Source organism: Acipenser ruthenus, chromosome 3 (genome assembly GCF_902713425.1).
Source record: "Acipenser ruthenus chromosome 3, fAciRut3.2 maternal haplotype, whole genome shotgun sequence".
Taxonomy (NCBI): domain Eukaryota; kingdom Metazoa; phylum Chordata; class Actinopteri; order Acipenseriformes; family Acipenseridae; genus Acipenser; species Acipenser ruthenus.
The window spans coordinates 20,919,434-20,932,918 of NC_081191.1; the positions used below are offsets into that span (position 1 = coordinate 20,919,434).

The following is a 13,485-nucleotide window of genomic DNA, read 5'->3' on the forward strand; positions in this document are numbered from 1 at the left end:
TACCATATACACCATACAGCACTCCAAAATAGTATTCAATCAATCAACCAATCTAATCTTTATTTATTATAGTGCCTTTTGCAATAAGCTGCCGCAAAGCTCTTTAACATATGCAGAACATCAAAGATTACAATAAAAAGGCAGATAGGAAAATGCAGTAAAATACAATAAAATAAATATTTATTGTACAGCTAAAATGCAAAAAATACAGTACAATAACACAACAAAAACCAGTATAAACAATAAAAATATATATTATAAAAGACAATACATAAAAAGTCAATTTGATAAATATGCTAAACTAAAAATGTGTCTTCAGCCTACTTTTAATGATTGCTACAGTAGCAGCTTTCCTAACAGGAACCGGAAATTCGTTCTATAGATTAGGGGCCATATAGCCAAATGCTCTACCTCCTGTGTTTGTTTTTAGGTAGGATAGGTAGGATGGAGCCAAGCCTTCTAAGAATTTTTATGTGAGGAGTAGAACTTTAAAATCAATCCTGTATCGAACTGGGAGCCAGTGTAGGGCTGCCAAAACTGGCGTAATATGAACATATTTTTTTGTTGAAGTTAAGATCCTGGCCGCAGCGTTTTGCACAAGCTGCAATCTGGACAGAACACAGTTTGGAATACCAGCAAGAAGAGCATTACAGTAGTCTAATCTGGAAGTTATAAAGGTGTGAATCAGTTTCTCAGCATCATGTACTGAGAGAAAGCGTCTGAATTTAACAATGCTTTGCAAATGGAAAAAAAGACATTCTTAATGTAAGTTTCAAATGAAAGATCAGTCAAAAATTACTCCCAGATTTCTGGTCTTTATACACTAACGCAGCTTTTTAGAACCCAAAGCTATGACCTCTGTTTCATTAAAACATTTTTTAATATCTCCGAGACAAATAGTCAGGGTATTTTGAGATGTGGAATCACCTGGTTTGACAGATAGATACAATTGTGTGTCATCAGCATAGCAATGGAAATTTACAGTGTCTACAGACAACATCGCCCAGGGAAGCATATACAAGCAAAACAAAAAGAGACCCAAGGACAGACCCCTGCGGATCGCCACACAAAACTCCAGATAAGAAGGAGGACTCCTCCTCAATTTGGACATATTGTAGCCTATTTGATAAGTAGGATTTAAACCAGGATAGGTCATAGCCTGACAGTCCTACCAGATTTTAAAGGCGGTCAATTAAAATTAGATGGCCAATTGTATCACAAGCTGCACTTAGATATAGAAGGATTAGGGCAGAAGCAAGGCCTGAATCAGAGGATAATAGAGCATCATTTACTACTTTGATGAGAGCCGTTTCTGTTCTGTGACCGGGACGAAAGCCTGACTGAAATTTCTCATAGATGTTATGGGCTGCAAGGAATGAATTTAATTGATTAGCCACCACTCTAACTCTAAGATTTTTGATAGGAAAGGGAGATTAGAAATAGGCCTATAATTGTTAAGGACTGCAGGATCCAAAGAAGTTTTTTTTTTTTTTTAAGTAGTGGTTTTATCACTGCAATCTTAAATGAATTTGGAACAATACCGGAAGGGAGCCATTAATAATATTTAGAATAGAAATTAAAATTCTAGAGAGAACTTCCTTTAATAATTTCGTACGAATGGGATCTAAAGAGCAGGTAGTAGATGTTGCCTTCATAACTAGATTAGTTAAATCTAGTTGACTCATTAAACAAAAGGATTAAAAAATGAATTCTGTTGTCGCAGGACTCAAGGAAATAGCAGTGTCAGTAATGGTGTTTAAATCATCTGAAGTGATCAAAGTTATCTGGTTTCTTATCCCAGTGATTTTATCTTTGAAGTGATTCATAAAGTCATCACAACCTGCTATAGATAGAGTTTTAACTGAAGATTCTTCTGCTGATTAGTAAGTTGAGCTATAGTGTTAAAAAGAAAACTTGGATTAGTTTCTATTAAATTTGAATAGTAGGCAGAACTGGCGGAGGACAGTGCAGCCTTGTAAGTCAGGCAAGGTAAAAAAAATTTTTAATTTTGTGTCTTTCCATCTACGTTCTAATTTATGGCATTTTTGTTTGAGTATTCGAGTTGTATCATTGAACCAGGGAGAAGATTTTGTTTTTAGTGGAGCTACGATCGCTAAGATGTTCATTAAGGTTGAAGTGTTGAAATTGTCTATTAAAGCATCGACTGATCCCGAATCAGTAAGTGCTGATGAGGACAAAGTGCCCAAGAACTCACCAGCAGTGGAGGTGTTCAGGTACTGGGTTTTAATAAAATGTCCCTGAGGGTTTACTGTACTGGATAGTGAAAGTTAAAAAACGATAGGGGAGTGGTCTGAGATTTCAGGATTACAGGGTAGCAGGATTAAATTCTGAATGTATATTATATACATTACATGTACATGTACATTGCATTACATGTATATACATTATATAAATTCCTCAAACCCTCTAGAGAAAATATGCTTGACTTTTTGACTGCCAACATGAATAGAACCTTAGTGCTGTGCCACAGTGCAAATACTGTAGCATTTTTTATATTGTTCTATGAAAATATTTGTTAAACCACTTTATTAGAACATTCAATATTGATATACAGTATTTTAAGGGAAATCAAATTGGTGTGGTCAATAGGATTTCAGTATTATTTCCTGAACAGTGTAAGACACTGCCACAAAAAAAGGTTTTGTCTACTTACACTGTTCAATTACATTAATTGTATTACTAGAAGGGCACCACCATTCCCTTTTAGTGCACTTTTTGTTTTGCTCCTTTAGATAGAGGCAAAGCTGTTTGGCTCTACAGAGCTCATCAGGAACTAATAACAGGAAATGGTCACATTGAAATTGTTTAGGGCCAGAGCAGTTTCTGACTTCTTTTTTTTTTTGTCCCCGACCACTTTCAATATTACCACATCCATTTTACAAATGCACAAACAATGGACAAAACAATCCACAGTTGTTAGTTAGACATATAGTAATATATGAAATACTGCCATAGTTGCTTTTAAAATAACATTGATATACCCACAAATGTATTTATTAAAATCAAGTATTTGAAAGATTGGTCCTCAAACCAAAAGCAACAGTCACTTTTCTTTTAACTTGCTCTATGGATCTTGCATGCTCAGGTTCAATGATCCAACAATATTTTTTGTCTTGCCCAAGGTAAGTGACCCACTATGGATACCCATTATTGAAGTATTTTTCTATCTAAATACGTAGTATTATTTTGCTAGAACAAATCACAGCAGACATTATATTTTTCAATAAAGAGGAAACATACTGCTCTTAGTTAAACAAAAGCACAGCCACTTAGTTTGGTTCTGAGTAAACTGTTAAAACTAGCTCCTGTACCTCACAGTCACCTTTCTGTTCTGAACAAGGATGAGAGGAGTAGGTATATGCAGGTACTGGATAAGGGAAATGCTGTTAATTCTGGGTTCAATGTAACTTTTCAATAATTATTAATGTGTAATGTTTCAAAACTAAGTACAAGAGCCACAGCTGATGTCAGTGCTGTTATCTAAAATATGACTACATTTACTGGCAAGTAAGAGAAAACTGGAATGGATAAGAACAATTATGTGATATGTTATCGTATGTGATATATTCTTCTTCTTGTTTAAATAAACTTTTTAAACTAAAACAATCCTGTACAAATATTGTATTAATTTTACTTCACGCTTTTTGGTTGAATTGTATTGTACAAAATCCCTTGAGTTGAAATCAACAATTTCTCCTTTGACAGAATTTAAAAAATGACACAAAAGGTGAAAGTCATCTAAAGAACTGTTAAAATCAAGCATGGCTATACATGACACACTACTTACTTTTAAAATTGTAATTTCATGGTACAGTACAGTAGGACAGCTACAATATAATTACATTTTACTTCCTAAACTCAATTTATACAAATGTAAAGCAGTCCTGATGTATTTTTGTAAGTAAAAGCACATGATTTTAAAATAAGTCACTTTATGTATCTATTATATCAAATAAATGAAATATAAATTGTTATTTAAAATGTGAATAAATGGCAAAGTGCTCATACAGATTATTTCTAAAAGTACCTTCACTAAAACAGAATGTTTGACAGTGAAGAAGTTAAAGATCAGACAGTCAAGAACTCTCACTTTGGATAAAATATGTATGCTATGGTTAAACAGGGAGTTTAAAACTGTATGTACTTGATAAAATGAAAAAGCACAGTTTTGTTAATAAGGATTAACAGTTTGAAGGCTTGCTGAGCTCAGAATGTCTTTCTGGGAATCTAAGCTGATACTAAACAAGAGCCCTCATCCCCATTGCAGTAAAGAATTACCAGAAGCTGAGTAAACAGAAGCAGTATGAGTTGTTCTCTTGATTACTATAACTTGCTGTTATTACATTATATTTGGTTATATCAACTGAATCAATTGCAAGATTTTATAGCAGTTGCTCTGCATTAAAAATGTATTTATTCTGGTTAACCTGTTTGCTTTCCGGTATTTGTCCCTCTCCCTCTTCCCCCATCCATTATTTTTTGTTGTTATTAGTTTAAATTGGGACTCCTCAAACTGAATACAGTAAAATTAGATCCAACTAAGGAGCAAACCGTACTTCTATTGTGACAAACCCACCGACACACTTAACACATGTTATTTTATTTTGTATTTGTTTTGCTATGACGCACATAACACATTATTTTTTATGTCTACATCATTTTTGAAAAGAATGAATAGGGATAACCTTTTAGTATAAGAGTAAACAAGTAAAATATCAACCAATTTGGAGCAACAATTATTATGGTTTACTTCCTAGTCTTCTTCCTTAAAACTATGAGACATTATTTAAGAAAACAACACAGAATCAATATGGGTCAGAATAATGGACAAAAATTCAAAGGGTATAATAATAGGAGCATGCTATAGACCGTCAGATTCAGACGGCGAGCAAAATAATCTGTTATACAATGACATTAGAAATGCATGTAGCAAAGGAGAAGCCATACTAATGGGGGATTTCAACTTCCCCCATATAAAATGGGAAAACCCAGCGGGGAGCAAGACGGACGAAATTGAAATGGTGGAAATGACAAATGAACGCAATTTGTCAAGGCACCGACTAGAGGGGAGGCATGCCTTGATTTCGTCTTTTCAAATAACGAAGACAGAATAACTAAAACAGAGGTCAGAGAACCATTGGCAAAGTGGCTTGATTTCTTTGAGGATGCAACATCGACAATGGATAATTGCAAAGCATACGACATGGTTTATTTAGATTTCCAGAAAGCTTTTGACAAAGTCCAGCATAAAAGATGAATTCTCAAACCGAACGCAGTAGGGATTCAAGGAAATGCATGGACATGGATTAGGGAGTGGTTAACAGGTAGAAAACAGAAACCTCAAAATAGAGCGAGGTAACCAGTGGTGTACCACAGGGATCAGTATTAGGTCCTCTGCTATTCCTAATCTACATTAATGATTTAAATTCTGGTATAGTAAACAAACTTGTTCAATTTGCAGACGACACAAAAATAGGAGGAGTGGCAAACACTGCTGCAGCAGCAAAGGTCATTCAAAATGATCTAGACAGCATTCAGAATTGGGCAGACATGGTAAATGACATTTAATAGAGAAAAGTGTAAGGTACTGCACGCAGGCAATAAAAATGTGCATTATAAATATCATATGGGAGATACTGAAATTGAAGAATGAATCTATGAAAAAGACCTAGGAGTTTATGTTGACTCAGAAATGTCTTCACCTAGACAATGCGGGGAAGCTATAAAAAAGGCCAACAAGATGCTCGGATATATTGTGAAAAGTGTTGAATTTAAATCAAGGGAAGTAATGTTAAAACTTCATAATGCATTAGTAAGACCTCATCTAGAATATTGTGTTCAGTTCTGGTCACCTCGTTACAAAAAGGATATTGCTGCTCTAGAAAGAGTGCAAAGAAGAGCGACCAGAATTATCCCGGGTTTAAAAGGCATGTATGCAGACAGGCTCAAAGAATTGACTCTGTTCAGTCTTGAACAAAGAAGACTACGCGGTGATCTGATTCAAGCATTCAAAATTCTAAAAGGTATTGACAATGTCGACCCAGGGGACTTTTTCGACCTGAAAAAAGAAACAGGGACCAGGGGTCACAAATGGAGATTAGATAAAGGGGCATTCAGAACAAAAAATAGGAGGCACTTTTTTACATAGAGACTTGTGAGGATCTGGAACCAACTCCCCAGTAATGTTGTTGAAGCCGACACCCTGTGATCCTTCAAGAAGCTGCTTGAAGAGATTCTGGGATCAATAAGCTACTAACAACCAAACAAGCAAGATGGGCCGAATGGCCTCCTCTCATTTGTAAACTTTCTTATGTTCTTATATTCTTAAAAACATTGGCATATCCTATCTAGTGACCAGAGTTTTGGTTTAGCCTTCTCTAAACCTCCTCATTTTGTGTTTGAGAGGCAAACATTTACAAGATATGTTAGTTCACTCTCATTTTCAAATAGAAGACATTCACATGTTCTAAGACCCTTACTTAACATATATAGCAAATGTTATTCATGTGTTCAGGGCAATGCAACACAAGTAACTAAAGTCTTCACTCATCTTTCCACAGGCAAACAGTTTAAAGTAAAATGTGTTACCACTTTTACAACATGCAGAGTAATCTACATGATAGAATGCCCATGCGGACTTGCTTTATTATATTGCTTAATCACGACAGTTAAAACACAATATGGCAAAAAGATATTCAGTATCCTGTTGCAGCACATTTTATTGCTCAGAATCATGTTAGTTCTTTAAAATACCTGGGAATAGAACGCGTGAAGCCTCAGAAAGGTGGGAATATTCCAGGTTGAGTCCATCGGGAAATAAGGTTCAACACTTTCTTTTTTAAGTTAATTATGCTGCTTGAAGTAAAATGTGTCAAACCAAGTAAATGTTTAGTCTGCTTTATTTAACAAACAGTATTAATATGTTATCCTGTGCAACATAGTAAAAACAAAAAAAAAATCAATTCACTTTCTAATACATGTTTGAATGTCAATATCTTGTATCCTGTATTTATTTATTTAGTGCATTGCCTAGTGATCTTCCTTTTGTAACCAACACAAATCGACATGATAAAGGTGCTGTCATATTTCTCTATGAAATGCATTCTCACAAAACTAATACTATCCTGGTAGAAGACCTTATATATATAAAAAAAAAAAATCATGGATACTGCACAACATAATTGGCTAAAACACAGTACAATAAATGTTGATGGTTTTAAAACAAGGACATCGTCATTATCCTTACAGTTTACAGGCAGTACAACGATCTTGTTAACATTATATATAATATAATGGACTAGTGGTTAGGGCTCTGGACTCTTGACCGGAGGGTTGTGGGTTCAATCCCAGGTGGGGGACATTGCTGCTGGAGTAATCTAGGTAAAGATACTTTACCTAGATTGCTCCAGTAAAAACCCAACTGTATATATGGGTAATTGTATGTAAAAATAATGTGATATCTTGTAACAATTGTAACAATGTATAATTGTATATATATGGGCATTATGGACCATTTGGGTAATGGGGCTAGTGCATCCAAATGGTCCATAATGCCTGATGTGTCTTACTGCTTTTATACTTCAATGTTACAGCACAATTAATTGTCATTTTAATTTATTTTTTAGTTTTTTTTTTATGTATCCTTACACATAATCATTCTAAAATGAACGTTCTACAAAATATCTATTATTAGTGTACAAAACAGCGTTTTTAAAACTGTAAATCTTTTATTTGAATAAACTGAGAACACAGATCAGAAAAAAAGATTATGCAAGTGCTAATTATTATTATTATTATTATTATTATTATTATTATTATTATTATTATTATTATTATTATTCGTTTTAGTTTTTTCCTTGGTAACTTCTGGGAAAGTTGCCTTTGTAATTGGACAATAGAAGGAGTGTGACCTTTGGGTGCTACTTGCTGAAGATGGTGATTGAACATCTCCTGCAGCAGACACAGGCGTGACCAGGTTTTGCTCACCATTGATGGTCTAGTAACTTTTAAGTCTATTTTCACATCGCTGACCAGTCAACAACATTATTTCCCTGCTTCGTAAACCAGCGTTGGACAATAACTGGATTGTTGTGGACCTAATTGAATGATTTGTGTAGCGCTGGCTCAAACCTGCAGGAAAACTAATTTTTGCCATCATGTTATGATTTAATTTGTTTCCTAATGGCATGCAAGTAAAGCAGATATTTGTATTGCTTATATTGGTTGGATCTAGTTCAGTTCCCAGATGAAGATAGAAAGCAGGGCATTTCACCCCCTCTCTCCCCCCCCAACCTGCATTAATATGAAGTGAAAAGCACTCTGTTGAAGAAAGCATGAACATGCAAGAACATGATATTTATTCATTGTAGTACAACAAATATTACTGTTTTCTTACCTCTACAAATTGGAACAGGAAAATCCCAAACAGCGGCACTGGCAGTGTTGGTAATACATGTTAACTGATTGTGCCCATCCAGAACATATCCAGTTACACAGCTGTATCGGATCGTATCACCAACGTCAAACTTCATCCCATAAAGAATACCTTTCGGTGGAACACCAGGATTTCCACAAGAACTGCTTTGTAATTCTGGAGAGAAAACAATTTAATATATTAACTTAGTGTAGAGCTCAACCACGTTAAATTACCAAATAATCAAATTAAGAGTGGAAGGAAGTCATTTCAGCATTTTAATTACTAGATGTTGAAAATGGAAAATGTAATTAGGATATAATCTCCTTAGCCATCATCACAGCTTAAGTGATAGAGATTCTAAGGTCCTAGTTTATTAGCAGGGGAAAGCATCAGTGTGCTTCAGCTTTGAAAAAAGGAATTAACATTACTGCATGTTTCACCATGTTTATATTGTGGGTGATTGTGATATCGTGGATATTGCTAATCAAACATATTCGTTACGTAGTTTAAATGAGGCTGGTGGTGAAATCAACATACGGGGTGGTTGCCCAGGACAGGATTTAAGTACAATGGAAAAACACTTGTAAAACTGCATAGGTTTTGTTTGAATGTGTAAGGATCAATAAAAGGAGTATGCGTGTTGTGTGCAAGGCAAGCACAAAAATATTCAGTATCATCCTGTATTATCTCTTGCTTGATCCTGGAACAAGTACGTTACCATGGCTGTAGTAGAAAGTTATAACAACTTTTTCTTAAGCCCTTTTCAGACTGGGGCTCCTACCTGGGTCTCGACCCAGGTTCTAGCTACCCGGGTCACAATCCTGCGTAGGGTGAAACCACGTACCTGGGTTGTACCTGGGTTGATCCGGGTCGGCAGCGACCCACCTTAGGATGTGGGTCGATATGCTTCAACCCAGGTCAAGCGAGACAAAATGCATGATGGACATTTATTAGCCAACAAAGTACTTCCACAAGGAACATTTCTGTTTAGCCATATTTCTGTTGATTGAGACAGACCATGAGCCAGATTCAAGCAGGGATGAAGAAACATTTGCTCTAATCAACATTTGAGCTGACAATTCAATCCAGAGAAGCTTGAATGGATGCGTCCGTAACAAGCTGCTCCAGGAATTGCTACGCACGTTGTGTATTGCTTCTGTGACCCAGGCTGACCCTGCTTCTTCAAAAAGCAGTGTGAAATCATGTAGCTGACACAGGTTTAGTGTCTTGTTGCTTTAGTGTCTTGTTCTTCTTGTTGAAGAGGCAAAACATACAGTGAATAGAGATGGAGCTTACCAATACTTGGCATACTTGTATAGATTATGTCACAAAAAAGCTGGTGTAGTATGCCCTGAAAAAATAGAACATATTTCTAACGTCAGTCTGTCTCGTAACACGGTTGCTGAGCGTAATGGCAGGCAATACTTTAATGTTATTGAGCTTTTAAGTTTCAGCATAAACAACACAACCACAGGAAATTACTTTTTTAACTTCAAGAAGCCATGGAAAGTGCAAAATTACCTCGGAAGAAACTAAATGGGATTACAACAGATGGTGCACCATATATGACTGGGCAAAAGAGTGAACTGGCTAGCAGAGTGCTGGAAAAAATTAAAGAAAGAAATGCAGAAGTACCAGTTTTCTTACACTGCATTCTGCATCACATCACAGTTATCAAGTGTGTGAGAAAAGAAGTGCCAAGTGTCTGGACAGAAGTCATAAAAAGGTATATTCATAGTGGTAATAGTGTTCCGCGGTATTTCAGTATATCGAAATATCATGATACAAAAATTATATGATACCTAATATCGGGGCAAAAAAAAAAAAATTGATATATCGTTTTTTTTCGGTCTGTCTTTTTTTTTTTTTTTTTTTTGAGACTTCAAAACAACACTTTAATTGTGTGCTTTAAAAACAATATAAACTTTTTTGCATATACCGGAAGAAACTAACTTTCCTGCGCTGCGCGTTCTCAGAAAATTTAATTACAGTACTGCCCTGGTAACAACATGGCGGACGCAGGAGAACAGCTGGTTTCTAAAGCCAATTCCACAAGTGTAGTATGGAACTATTTTGGTTATCCATTAAATGAAAGCGGCAATCCAGTTGAAGGTGGACATCCAAAATGTAGGAGGTGTTTGAAAGAAGTCAAAAACAAGGGAGGAAGCACCACCAGTTTATTTAAGCATTTATCAGATCGCCACCCCAATCTCTTTGTTGAAGTGAAGCGACAGCATGTAAGTGAAAATAGTTCTACTTTTACTGTAGTTCTTTTGTTTTACATATTATTGAGAATCTGTGAATTCCATCTTGCCTTAAAAATGTAAATAATGCACCCAATTAGTGTGTATATATATATATATATATATATATATATATATATATATATATAATGTGTGTGTGTGTGTGTGTGTGTGTAACAATATGAAGTTGAAAATAGTACAATTTTGTACAATACTATATATAATAAAGCACAGTGTAAAGAGAACATAGGAACGCTCTAAAAGCTGATCAAAATGCCGTTTGTTAGTTCACCAAGATGCAAAAATATATTTTGCAGACGTGTCATTAAAACGATTCCATGTTAAATTGTTAACACTCTTTATATATTCCTTTGATTTTGTCGTAAAACTTTTTTTTGTGTGTGTAAAACAATTAGCTTTCATGCTGGAAACGGACGTCTGATTGTTCACCACAAAAACATACAGTACACAGTACATAGCCTGTATATAAACATCTGACCTAGTAATAAAAAGCTTTGAGAAAAGTATTTGTGTTATTTTGTTTTACAATGCTGTAGCATTAAGTGTGTTTTAGCCTCTACCACACTTTGTACTTGCGAACATTTTTGTTTGACAGCCATTTAACATGTAATGGACATCAAATTCAAAGAATCGTGATAATATCGAATATCGTGATCTTATGCAGGGTATCGTATCGAGGTAGCCTAAATCAGGTATCGCAGAACACTAAGTGGTAATGTTTACTAAATCGCATTTTCACAGCTTGCCTGCATCTTTTTTTTCAGTGCTGTTAAAAATGTTATATTTTGGAATATAAGTTAAATATTGAGACTTTGCATTATATACTCTGACAATTTTTTTTTGATGAACAGGTATCGTGCAGTGGGAGTAATGTGTTTTGTGTAAAGTAGTATATTTGAGTATATTGGCCTACATACCATTTCTATAGACATTTTCAGGTACATTACGATGTATTTTTTACAGTGCAGCCCACCTAGTGAACAGGCTTAACTTAAATAGTCCTTGCTGTAAGATGAGTTTGACACCCCTGACCTAGACAATCAATTGTCATTTCTGGACTTTTTCATGACCAAGTAATTCAGCAAGATTCCACGTTAGTGAATCAAACAAACAAATCTATTGAATTGATCACTAAACTGAATGAATCAAACAAATCGAGTCAGCAAAAACAATCAAACTGCACATCAATAATTTTCAGGATTGAAAAAGTGGTTTAAATAGCGCGCCTGTTAGTGGTTAAAGCCTGGTTTCCATATGCACTAATAAATTATCACTTTAATGGGTGCACTAAAATGAACGCCCTTTAGTACATGCCATGTACTGTAAATACAGCTCATCTCATATTCTGAGCTGGGTGCTCAATTAAATACATCAGTATAAATTACTGTAACAATCACATATTTATTCTGATTATCATAGTGTGAAACCATTGCCAATTATCGCACACAATAATGAATAACATTGCAATATTAAATACAGAAATCAGTAGTGTGCACACTAATTGCAATTATGGTGCACCATAATGTTTAGTGCCCTTTCGTGAATGAGGCCCTATGTATGTATGTATCATATTAAATGCACTTAAAGTGGACATTGTGAACAAAAATGTGTATCACAAGGAGCCATCCAAAATTATGTCCATTTTCTCAATGTGTGCAGTGTAGGTTTTTGTAGTTAAAAAAATTATGACAATTTTATATAGCTTGAAATATTCCCATGCTTTCCTGTGAAAGTGCTATAGCCACCAGTCATTTTTGTCACATGATATTTTACTTTTGGGTGAGAAAAAGGATCCTCTTATATTAGTGCATGAGAGAGTATAGCAGGCAGTAGAGAGGCAGCAAGCTCCAGCTATTTTTTCTTATATGTTTAAAACTTTTCTTGGGCCTATCAGGTTCATTTCTGATGCAATGTGGTTAGCAATATCAGAATATATTAAGGGTGATAGTTTAAATGGCAAATTATATAGAAATACAGCACCACACAAATACATTAAAATACAATTCATTGTTCAATGATGGAAAGAAATATGTTTTTATTTGTCACTGTATTCCCCCGTTTGCAAATATGTGCACAATTTAATCAAATACATATACTAATAATAATATCTGCTTCTCATACAGCACACTGCACCATACAAAAAAACCTTCTTTTGAACTGATTATATATATATATATATATATATATATATATATATATATATATATATATATATATATATATATATAAGAACACAATGTGTATGCTTGCTGTAATTGATGATAATTTTGAGCAACCCCTAAATTACCCTTTTCTTATTTCATTTGTGTATTTGTCAACTTTAAGCTCAATATATTATTATTAGTAGTCGTAGTCTTAGTGTACTCTGTAATGATAATTTTACTATAAACTTAGCTGTTTTACAATTGTTACAATTTACAATTGTTACAAGATATCACATTATTTTTACACACAATGACATTATTCTATTATTATTTTTTTTACACATTATTTTTACATACAATTACCCATTTATTAATTGTTAAAAAATATTTTTGAATTCTGTTTCCCAATCTGATACTCAACACATGTTTTCTGCTGTTAAAAATAAACACTGCTAGAACTACAGATTTTGTGTGTTATGTCACCATGTAGTATAACAAATAATATACACAAAAATGTAGATATAAGGCTGTGATTCAATCGTGGTTTTCTGGTGACACTGATAAAGCACTTAAGCTAGCACTCTTGTGATTTAAATTGGCTTTAATAATATAAAAATACTACCTCTTAATTTTTTTATTG

At 34.5% G+C, this 13,485-nt stretch overlaps 1 protein-coding gene across 3 annotated transcripts in view; it reads right to left on the reverse strand.

The window, feature by feature from the left end:
• Positions 1–13,485, reverse strand: part of csmd3b (CUB and Sushi multiple domains 3b) — a 472,577-nt gene that overhangs the window by 331,977 nt on the left and 127,115 nt on the right. For all 3 annotated transcript variants that reach the window (XM_059012706.1, XM_059012705.1, XM_059012704.1), the window contains exon 4: positions 8,417–8,611. In XM_059012706.1, the coding sequence (XP_058868689.1) occupies positions 8,417–8,611 (195 nt within the window). The remainder of the gene's footprint in view (positions 1–8,416; positions 8,612–13,485) is intronic.